Source organism: Saccostrea cucullata, unplaced genomic scaffold (genome assembly GCF_032062105.1).
Source record: "Saccostrea cucullata isolate Sc308-1 unplaced genomic scaffold, CSIRO_AGI_Scuc_v1 ctg634, whole genome shotgun sequence".
Taxonomy (NCBI): domain Eukaryota; kingdom Metazoa; phylum Mollusca; class Bivalvia; order Ostreida; family Ostreidae; genus Saccostrea; species Saccostrea cuccullata.
Genome location: NW_026932503.1, coordinates 87,208 through 99,003, shown reverse-complemented (window position 1 = coordinate 99,003; position 11,796 = coordinate 87,208). Strand labels below are relative to the sequence as shown.

At 33.6% G+C, this 11,796-nt stretch overlaps 1 protein-coding gene across 1 annotated transcript; it reads left to right on the top strand.

Moving 5' to 3' along the window:
- Positions 1 to 59: 59 nt before the first annotated feature.
- On the top strand, positions 60 to 8,607 carry LOC134235295 (VPS9 domain-containing protein 1-like). The gene is made up of 14 exons (XM_062717416.1): positions 60 to 215; positions 868 to 940; positions 1,096 to 1,188; positions 2,125 to 2,287; positions 3,109 to 3,217; positions 3,361 to 3,423; positions 3,687 to 3,739; positions 4,184 to 4,253; positions 4,356 to 4,441; positions 4,565 to 5,419; positions 5,614 to 5,819; positions 6,671 to 6,740; positions 7,225 to 7,329; positions 8,116 to 8,607. The coding sequence occupies exons 1-14, from the start codon at positions 141 to 143 to the stop codon at positions 8,213 to 8,215; spliced, it is 2,121 nt and encodes a 706-aa protein (XP_062573400.1). The 5' UTR covers positions 60 to 140; the 3' UTR covers positions 8,216 to 8,607.
- The last annotated feature ends 3,189 nt before the right edge of the window (positions 8,608 to 11,796 follow it).

Sequence of the window (11,796 nt, the reverse complement as noted above, 5' to 3'; positions counted from 1 at the left end):
ATATTTTGAATTCTACTAAATTCTCTGTGTTTTATTATTTTTCTCCTTTATTTTTTTCTTCGAGTGTTTCCGGAATTCATCGGTATTTCTCGGAAGACGGAAGTAGCAGACAGCTGAGACTGAATCAGCCAGGCAGCACAATGGATACTACATTAGCTGCTGTAATGAAAAACATTGCCGAAGCACTTCAGTTTGATTACAATAACAAACTAGAGGTAAATAATTAAATCTTCTTAATCATAATAAGCATTTTTTCGCCTGCTTTATTTGTATAAAGGTACAAAGTCATGCTGTGCAGTCAATATCTGACAGATTCTGAAGGGAAACTGAAAGTTCATTACATGTTTGTGATTTTCAATTTTAATAAGCACATGCGTAGATATGTAGCATGTTGTATTTAGAGAAATCAATGTGTTGTTCAAATACTGAGACAATACTTTTTAATGATATTTTTTACCCAAAAAAAACTTCTCATGAACATTTCTGCTTGATACACATCACTCTTTTTATTCTGTCACCTTCTTATAAACAGATACATTTGTATGTCTTAAATTTCAAACCAAAAATTAATAGCATGCATATAATGTCTCAAAGTATGTACTTGTTGAATATTCATGCCCAAGATTAATATTAATCACCGTCTTATATAGTGTAGCTTATCCTTCTCCAAGAAATAAAGTAAAACACCCTTATAGGGAACACCCTTATAACTATAGTGAAGTGATCCCCATTCCCAATGACATTTTGGCTATAATGAAATACACTTATAATGAAACAAAATTGTCCATCCCCTTCAATCTGTTATAAGCATGTTTTACTGTATTTCGATCTCCTTATTAAATGATTTTCTTCTCCTTTAATTAATAGGATGCTTATGTGAAATATGCAGAGTGTGTTCTCCAAATCATGACAACCCTGCTCAAAGATGTAAAAGCCAGAGGTAAAATTGTCATAGGAAACTCTTATAATTATCTTTTAGGTCATTTAATTTTTTGTAGATAATAAAAGTCAATGATTTAAGGTCAAGCAAGAAAATTTGTAATGTATATAATATCACATGTACATGTTTTTATTTACAGTACTGTATTTTTGTAGATAACAAAGTGTTTATAAATACAGAAGTGGTGAAGTTTGTCAAACTGGGAAGTCAGTGCATTGAAAGGATTGGAATTGTTGTTAACAATCTCTGTAAGCTGCTTTTGTTGTAGCTAATTATTTGTTATCCACACATTTTGATTTAAAGATTAATTAATGCACATCTTCTGAAATATGATATGATCAGATAAGAATTCTTTCAAAAATGGCTCTAAATACAAAAACTCAAGCAGAGTTCTTGAAATCTTTTTTCCGCTGTCAGTCATTTGGACTGACTGCCATGTGAAGTTTGTCAGTCCAGACAGATTTCTATCAGTCCAAAAAAATTAAATAAAAAGATGAAAACTTTGTTCGATTTTATTATCAATACATTGTGCACCATGTTTCAATAAACACTGCACACTTCATGCTGATTTGATTGTCAATTTTCTTTGAATTATCTCGGGGGTCGATTTTCTTCATAGGTTTTTAATTTAGTTTGATTTTCTCACTTGGCTTACCATAGCACCGTCAACAAACCTGTTTTTTCAGATTACCAATCATAGTTTGACACTTGCGTTCATAGAAAAAGCCATTACAAGATTGAAGAAAAGAGTTTGAAAGATTACGATCGGACGTTATAGGGACTTCATACAAAATTTAGTCAGATGACACTTGCGTTTATAGAAAAAGCCATTACAAGATTGGAGAAAAGAGTTTGAAAAATTACGATCGGACGTTATAGAGACTTAGTACAAAATTTAGTCAGATTTTTGCAAGTTCCTCTGTCAACATTTACCTGTCATTTGGACTGACACAGAACACAAAGTAATCGGTCCTTGGTTGTTTTTATCGGTCTTGCCGACAGGACCAAAAGATTTCAAGAACTCTGCTCAAGATTTCACTAGTCTGTATGATCCAGATGTTTGAGTTTACCTCCACACATCCTTGTGGATCAAGGTAAATGGAAATATCTTGGCGATGCAGTCTACATGTAAAACTTAAACCACTCGAATTGTGACCTATTTAAATGATTTTTTCCACAAACAGCCAGAACATCCCCAATGCCTGACCAGAAACTTGACATGGTGATGAGGACCAGCTCACATCCGAGTACAGCCACATTTGACATGGAATCTCACACACCAGGATTTAGATTTTCTGCTCCCGTACCCCCAATACCAGAAACTGCCGACAGACCAACATACCAGAGGTATGATAAAACAGGTCAGAGATGAAAAAAAAATAATCAAATGAAGGGTAATGTCCCCTTAAAATTTTGCATATATCTTAGAAGAAATCCTCTTTGAAAGAATGGCAGGGCTGTAATTACTGTATACAGGGAAATTTTTGCCCCCATTTATTTTTGCCCCATTTGCCCTTGTCACATTTGAGTGAATTTAAAATGGGGCGAAATCAAAGAACACTGTATAATTTCTTAAACAGAACTGTGAATGGGCTAACTTAAACTGGTTAAAATTGTTAGCAAATGTAAAAGGGCGAAAATAACCCTGTATACAGTAATCATTATAATATGCAAATATCTTCATATTAATATTACCGGTATATAGAGCAGAGTCTTTGCCCAGGAGGTAGAATGAGATCACAATAAGATCTTTTGGGGAATATGATTTTAACAAACCTTCTTTTCAAGAAAGGATGATTAGTCATATTTTTATGTAATTATACTTTTTTAAAATGCAAATTTAAGTTTTTTTTATATCTTTAGACTCTAGGCAAGGCTGGTGTCAAAATATGCAGGCAGGCATCATATTTTTTCCATGGGAATAATTGTGTGGGGGGGGGGGGGGGGGAGGAGGATTTCCCGGTGAACAGCAGAGCCAGGGTGACTTCAGTGAACATTTTGACCCATGGGTCTCTTGTTCAACTTTACTTTTGTTGTTTCATTTGATAGGAGCTTTTAGTATGTTACTTATCCTTCTGTTTGAAGGACCAGGCCATTGATTACTCCACCTGGTTTATCATTATCATTTATGACAAAATTTTAAAATTATGTTTATGTGAATTTTAAAGGACCAGATCATTGGGACCAATGGAGATGGCCTACAGACAAAACCAACAACTGATGAGAGCTTACAAAGCCAGACAGGCCAAACTCAATGCCAGGAATGCCTTCAATCTGGTCTGTTCAGTGATTTACGTTTTTCATAAAATTTCATCAAGTAAAAATAAATACTACTGATTTAAAACCATTCCACTCTGATGTGTGTAATACAGCAAACATTACAGTACAAATGTTTAATTCCCCAAACATCTTTTTTGCAGAGCCTGACATTGCAGAGAAAGATGGCAGAAAATCTAGCTATTGCTAAACTTCAGGAAGAAGCTGTATCCTTTGCTGTAAAAAAAAAAATCTTAGGTTGCATTTCAATATTTGTTTTGGACAGTCTATTTGCAGGCATGGTCAATTTGCTAATACATGTATATGATCTCAAATTGTCCACTTAGAACTTCTTTTCAAATTGACATACGTAATTGTTATCTTTGGTATTTTGTTGTGCTTCAAAGTCTCAAAGAAAGTGAAAATGAATTTGACTTATTCTTATATTGGGTTATGATACAAGTGAAAAATCCTTAGCAATTGTTTTAAGCTTGCCAAGAAGATGCAAGATAGACAGAAGAGATTGGATGAACTGGCAAACCAGTAAGTTAATTAGAAAATCTTTTCAGTACATACATTGTCTATCATTTGTTAACTGGCAAATAAGTGAAAATGAACTGACAAATGCTTTAAGAATTGAATATATTGGCAAATCAATAAGTTTTCCTGCAAATCAGTAAGTGAACTGAAAAATATCAGTCGAATGAATTGCCAAATCAGTAGGTGAACTGAAAAATCAGTTAATTGAACTGCCAAATCAGTAAGTAAACTGGCAAAACAATAAGTAAACTGGAAAATCATGCAGTATGTGATCAGGGAAGGGATGAAATAAAAAAACAACTAATATTTCAGAAGTGAGAGTGTAATGTTGTTTTAGATAATTTGAGAATTTAAATTATAAAATATGCCAGGAATAATAAAAAAAAAATAAGATGAAGATAAAATGAAGTTATTTCAGCTTTCATTGAATTTCATATTGTTTTGTAGAAAATTTGGATTGTCTGACAAGGAAAACAAAGAAATTTACAAACAAGTCATGATCTATGAACAAGATGCTGTGAGTGGATTTTTCATTTGTTGTTTTTTTTGTTGCTTTTTTAAGTCATTTTATCATTTTAGTGTAAGTGTTAGTACACCCTAATTTGAATGCATTTTTTAGAAATGGTTACAAAACATGCGTAAGGAACTTGAAGAAAACCCAACAGATCAGTCTGTCATAAGTAAAGTTATGAATTCAGTCCTGAGGTAAAATTTCAAATTGTAAAACACATACTTGTACAACAATAACTTTTCAATGTCATTTCAATCTGTAAACTATGTTTATCTTAGAAGATATGAAAATTATAATATTCGAATTGTTTTTCACAGCTGCAAAGATCACCCAATTACTGAAAAATTGAAAGCCTTTCAATTCAAAATATATGAGAGAATCTATCCTTTGGTGTGTGATAAAATGGAAGGATTAAAACGTATAAATGTCCCTTTAGACAAGAGTTTATGGCCTTCAAAGCCAAAGGTCAAGGACAAACTGGAACAAGTAAAAACCAGTAAAGATTCAGGAGATTCTTTAGAGGAGAAAGTGAGAAGTCACAGTTCAGAGGAGATAACTCTTGGTAAAGATTCCAGTGAAACATCCTTAAGTGAAATGGAAGATAAGTCTCAAAGTGAGACGAAAACAATGGAAGAAATCAGTGAAGATGTGAAGGATGATCTTGAAAAAGCCATGGACATGGGTGATAAACTACAGCACAAACTGGAGGAAGATACAGAGAAAACTATGAAGATGACCAGGAAGATCTCTCTGGATGTGGAGGCATACCAAGCTGAAAACATGGATGATTTGTTTGATGATGATGAAGAGGAAGATGGTGGGGAAGATCATCCAGAAGATGAGAAAAGTATTGAAAGCCAGGACAGATCAGATACAAAAGAAAATGTCAGTTCTGGAGGTGTAGTGAAAGAAGAGGGTTTTATGAAGGATAGAAGTGACTCAGCACAATCACTGGAAGATCCTGAGGAAATTGAGAGGCTGAGGGTGGAGGCACACAAGAGGCACCTTAAGGGAATCTCTGAGGATGTTCACCGCTATTTTGACAAGCTACAGGAGATGTTTATTTGTGTGTATGAGCAACTGAGCTCTCCCGAGGGGAGAGATTACTGTTATTCCAAGTTGGAAGAGCCTTTCTTTAAGCCCATTTGGCAGTATTTGCTTGCATTGTACAGGTAACAATAACATATTTGTAGATGTATATATGTTTTTGAAAATACAAGTGTTAATATTTGTGAAATGCTATTAAATTGGTGTTTTTTCCCATAAATTTCTGTAAGTTCATAGCTGGAAAAGGTATACTTGAAGTAATGTTAACATTTTTGCTGCTGTACCTCAAAATTCAAATTTCACTTTACACCTTATTTAGGTTTGCTAACAAGTCCTCTGAGATGCAGGTAGCACATGTTATGACTGTCCATATGAACTCCTTACCAGAAGCTCTTGGGGTGAAAAAGAAATTGCAGTTGCAGTCACATGACCAAGATCTGACCTATATTCCATACAAGCCAGCAATTGAAGAGCTCCAAACCATTTCTTCACAAGTTACCTTACTTGGGAAATTAGAATGTTTGGGTACATATTTTTTCCTTAGTTTGAGTAGCTTTCTGTTAAGCTGACTTATGCCAAAGGCTGAAATGAGGTTATCTAATCAGAATTTGTCTGTTACTGTTGTCATCCATTGTTGTTGTAAACTTTTAACATTTCATCTTCTCCTCCAGAACCACTAGGTCAGCTTAAGCCAAATTTTGCACAAAGAATTCTTGGGTTTGTTTTAAGTTTTGTTCAAATAAAGGACAGAATGCTCTTTCAAGGGCAGATAATAAAGAAATAGTAAAGTGTGGAGGCCAAGGGTTTCCAAAACTACTTAGAGAGAAGCTGAAATTTATGTGAAGGCTTTCTGACATAGTAAAGATTCAAGTTTGTATAAAGCTCAATTAGTGAATGTAGGGTTGGGCCACAGTCAACCCATGATATTGATCTTGAATCAAGATCAGGATGCATCACCTGTCGTAAATGGCATAAAAAGTAATATTATATATGTATTGCCTGGACAAGATTAGTATCATTATTTAAACATCTCCTTGCACTATGACTTGTACATGTACCTTCGTGACAGAACCTTTGTACACACTATCATTGAAAACAACTTTGTTAAGTTTGAGTTGATAGAAAGTTATTTAAAACCAAAACAATATACGCTCTCCTTTAAGGAGTTATGATGAGGACTTAATTACTTTAGGGCAAGGAACAATTGAGCATATGGGCAGGGAGCAGTTGAGATTTGATTATAAGGCTTATTCCTCCCCATTTACAGTGTATTTCTGTTCAAGATTGAAATCATATGCAAATATTTTTGTCACATATAACCAGTTGCTCAATTTTCTTGAAGAATTCATTAATTCTGAGAAGATTTCTCTTTCTAGTGAAATCCTCTCGCCTGATATGTAGATGTGTAGAGGAATACTACAGCAATGCAGATAAAAGCCCCAGCATGTGAGTATTTTATGGTTGTTATGTGAGTACATGTGTTATAAGTTTATAAGCAAGTTAATTAATAGCGTACATGCAGTACAATATACCAAACAGCTGGTTTTAATGGGAGGGTTGGTCTCCTATTTGGTTAATGGGGTCTACTAAGTATATACCATTAATTTTGGAGGGTAATATTTTGGTGAATCCTATTCATAAATTGTTTGTATTGAATAATAATAATGCATGTGTAATATTTGCTCGATCAACATTAGCACAAAATATTGCATGCAACTATGATTTTATATGAACATACAAGTTATTGAAATATATAAATAGTACAGAACACTACAGATACAATCAAAGACATTTTCCCTTGTCCATCTGGACAAATATGCTAGTCTTTTTGACAATGATACCCATTGCTATATAATCATAAGACCCTTATCATAAACTCAGATGCACGTAGATATATATTTAATAATTTTTCTGATGGATTAATTTTCAGTGGAGCTGATGACTTATTGCCCATACTGGGCTATGTTATCATCAGGACGGGCCTTCCCCAGATTGTCTCGGAGTGCAGCATTCTGGAGGAATTCATTCATGAGGGGTAAGGCAGATAATTTGAAACAATTGTAAATATAGGCATTGCAGATATCTGTGTTTTGAAATTGCCATGCATATGACATTTAGAAGAAATGCCACAGTTTACTGTATTCGACATGCACTTACATTTCAATGTCTAGAAGATGTGTAGAAATAAATACTGTAGAAGTACTTTTTTCCGTGTGGTATTTATTTGCGCTATGTATGTGGTCACAAATTTTCTGTGGAAATTTGTCCACATGTACTTAATATAAATGTAAGGCATATAGTGACAGTCTAGAAAATCCGCATAATTTTCTACCCGAGGATTAAACAGAAATTGAGATTCCGCAGAATTATGACCCCGTGGAAAAAAGTACGTCTACAGTAGTTTAATTGGTTTGAAAATAAAATAATGATTTTACTTGTACTGGATCTCCCTTGGATTGTGGTTATACTGTTAGACTTGATTTTTATCCATTGAGTTGTGTATTTTTAAATTTTGAGTGTAGGCAAAGGGGATAGAAGACACACAAGTTCAAATAAATCACATTCAACCACAAACCTTAGAGATTCCTTATCATATTTTACATACCAAGGGCTATAATATGTTTAACATGGCTTCCATAATTATCACCATTTCCTTACAAAAGCCACTGTGATACATGACCAATATCTAATGTATAAAGGAATACATGGAACAAAGTTCCTAGTATACTTTTTCTAAGTTAAAAATGTGTATTCAAATGAACATTAATGATTGCTAGAAATAATTTTCAAGTTTTAAATTTTTTGTCTTTATCAATTATAGGTACATCATGGGAGAGGAGGGGTACTGCCTGACCTCGGTACAAACTGCCTTACAGTATCTGACATCTCTCAGTGCTAAACTTCTCACTTCTGACGAATAGTGCCATACCTTGTACAACGAAAAAATATTTCCCACCAAGTGTTTAATATATCTCGACAGTTATCACCGTTTTAAATGGTGATTATACTCATTTGTTGTTGGACGACTTTGTCTAGACTACAGATGTTGACTGAGATGTTGACTTATTGCGATGTTTATTTACTTATTTTTTATATATTTGTTATTCTGTTATTCATATGACTAACTTGCTTCTATTCATTGTATATTTCAGAATCTGTGATTTCAAAATATTATTTTCATTTTTTTATGGTAATGAAATTCTTTTTTATACCATTCCATGTTATAGGTTGATGTTGTTTCTAGACCTGTATACTGGTCATCAAGAAGTCTTTGCATTAATTTTTTCACGACTTCATAAAATAATTTAATATATGCACAGGTTTTACTATTTAAATTTAGCATAATTTAGCATTTATAGAATAAAAATGAAGAAGGCAACATGAGCATCATTTACGATCAATGCTAAGCTGCAAAAATTTAGCCCTCTCCTTTTTATTTCTCCTTTTTGTGTTTTTTGGGGGGGAGGGGATATCAGATATTTACAAGAGGACCAGGGACCGCATTGCTCACCTGAGCATATTGGCTAGGAAACAGCAGAAGAAAAATCAGTTTAGTATTGAAAAGTAAGGGGTGTTAAGAAAGTTCGTTCCATGATGAAATGTTTTCAAAAATTCCAAAGTAGCGCTTAACTAAATAGATGAATTTTCAAGTCAGACAAAATCACAAGAGTGTGCTTTAGATTTATAGCAATTCATTTCATGCAGGAAGTTATAGGGTTTTAATTCCATATAAAATTAATTCAAATTATATATATAACATCTTTACAGCACTCAAATGACAGAAATGCTGGCCATTTTAAGTAAAAATATAGGATAATTTACTTTTGTTTCTTCATAGCTTATCTTGCATCAGACAAGCTGATGAGCTTAGGTATAAGAACTGTTATATTATCTGTTTTATTACCAGCCCTCCCCTCATAGTTTCACTAAAAGACAGTCAAAACCTTATCAATAGCAAAAGTGGACTCTGTTAACAGGAAATATTACAAATTGTTAAGAGCCATTCTCTGTAATGATTTGAAATTTTATATAGGAGGTGTGGCACGCATGGTCTCAGAATTTCTCCAAACTCTTTATGATAGAAGTCATTGATGCCCTAAACTGAAATCAGGCAAAGATTGGTTGCTATGTTATATAGTTACCATGGCAACATGTCTTAAAGTTCGAAAAATGGCATTTTTTAACATGTTTAGAGCCGCATAGTTAACATTTGCGGCATAGCAAACAATTGGCAATGAGTGTTTCCAAAAGTTGAAGCTCAGATGTCTCAAATGCATGATAAACATGTTTGGTAAATCAACTATTACATACGTTACTATGGTAACAAAGTATTCAAAAGTTAAAAAAATATTCATTGAATTTTATAAAGTCATACATGTAAAAATAAAACGATTATAGGATGAAATGTGACCAAATAATAGAAGAAGAGCCTTGAAACATATACCGAGAACAAAATATGATATTTCATTTTGGTTGGCAATGGTTGCCAAGGTTTTTATACCACAGAGAGCCTTCAAGTTAACACTTTGTATGTTTAAATCTGATCCTATCTTTTAAAAAAAAGCACATTTCCTCATAACTAATGATCAATTTTATAAGATGTTGGTGTGCTCCAAGTTTCCCCATTTGAAAAAATTCAGATTAGATTCTATAAATAGAGTGTTGCTATGGAAATAAGCAGAAAATATATGCTTAAAAACCTGAAAATGTATTTTCTTTCCTTGGATACGTACCCTTAAATGTAGATTCCCAAAACTTTTATGATTGATATTTATTAACAACTAACTTGATTTTTAATTTTGACTATCATCAAATTTCTAAGTGGATGCAAGAAGTTGGCACAATGGGTTTAATATTGATATAAAGTTCACAAAATCGAACATTTTCCCTTCTTGGTAACCATAGCAACAGTGTTGTTTTATTCATCAAATTTTATCAATATATGATATTCAACTTCAGTTCTAACAGATAGGTACTATTTCAGCTGAGTCCTTTAATTTGTTTCTTGATTAAATGGCAATTTAATTCTGAATGCAGCGAAAAATAAATCACTTTTAAGCACTGGTACTTTGTTTCCATGGTAACACTGCAAAGTAGCAATTATACCCAATTTTTCTTATGGTTTTGGTGTTGCAAGGTCCTTAGGATGCATATTTGCCAGTCTTGAATTTTCAGGTTTTTCCTCAAGACAGTAGCATTAACCCAATCTTAGTTACTGGTTTTGCATGGTTACACTGTGTTACCATGGCAACCATAAAAGTCATTTATAGAATAATATTGCTTATACTTATATACTTAAGGTCAAACATTTTCATTGTTTTTCTTAAGTCGTTGATTGAGTTTGAGCATGTATCACCTACCATTAGTGAATACGGAGTGTTTTTCAGCATATTTCAGCATTTTAAATGTATTCCAAATGTACCCGTGGTTACCACTTACTTCAAGAGATATATTCTAAACAGTTTCTTTACAGTATAAATGATATCAAGGTGTCATGTTTTTGTGAGAATGGTTTGTTTGCTTTTTCTAGTTTTTATTAAGCCACAGTCAAAATTTAAAATTGCTGAAAATCTCGATTTTTCAAACTTTTCCGGCTGTTGCCATAGCAACCGAGACACATAGCAACAAAATTTTGTTTGATATTTGTTTCTGGTGTCAAGTACTAAGCATGGGTGAAGTTTCATCAAAATCGGTGACCATGCGTGGCAACGAAGTTTAAGTGGTTACAGAGAATGGCTATTAATATCTTATCGTATTTCTTTTCGAAAATAAAAGAAAAATGTAGAATGAACTTTCTTAACACCCTTTATAAATATTCACGAATCACAGCTTTGCTCTTCTCGAGAAGATTTTAAAAGATTTTTCCTATGTAAAAACTATAGACACCCATTTTGGCCTCACCCTACCTATGTGGTTCATGATTTCAATAAACTTGAATCTACTCTACATGTACCAAAGGATGCTTCCATATAAATATGACCAAATGGAAAGATATAATTGCCAATTGTGGCCCGACCCTACCCCAGGGGGTAAACTTGCAGCCCCACCCTACCCTTATTGTAGTCCCACCCAACCCCTGAGGGTCATGACTTGAACAAACTTGAATCTACACTATGTATGTACCACATGTTTCATCTTACTTGGTCCAAGGGTGTCATTAATTTTTCCCTAATTCATTATTATCTCCCCTTTGAAGAAGGTGTGGCCCTCCATTGGAACAAACTTGACTCTCCTTCACCCAAGGATACTTTGTGGCAAACTTAGTTGAAATTGGCCCAGTGGATCTTGAGAAGATGAAAATGTAAAAATTTTACAATGACAATGCAAACAACAAATTTTGATTAGAGAAAAGCTCACGTGAGCTAAAAAAACATCTCTAAATACATTGTCAAGATTAAATCATGGCTAAAATCCTCTCATGTGGAAAATATAGGTCAGATCCAGCATTCAAAGCAGGTTTTTAGTAGTGGGCATCCCTAAATGCATCCTCCATGCAAGTTTT

Coding starts and splice junctions, on each gene's coding strand:
- LOC134235295 (XM_062717416.1), top strand. CDS start 141: ATGGATACTACATTAGCTGCTGTAATGAAAAACATTGCCGAAGCACTT. Junction 216..867: donor ATTACAATAACAAACTAGAG/GTAAATAATTAA, acceptor TTTAATTAATAG/GATGCTTATGTGAAATATGC. Junction 3,218..3,360: donor CCAGGAATGCCTTCAATCTG/GTCTGTTCAGTG, acceptor TCTTTTTTGCAG/AGCCTGACATTGCAGAGAAA.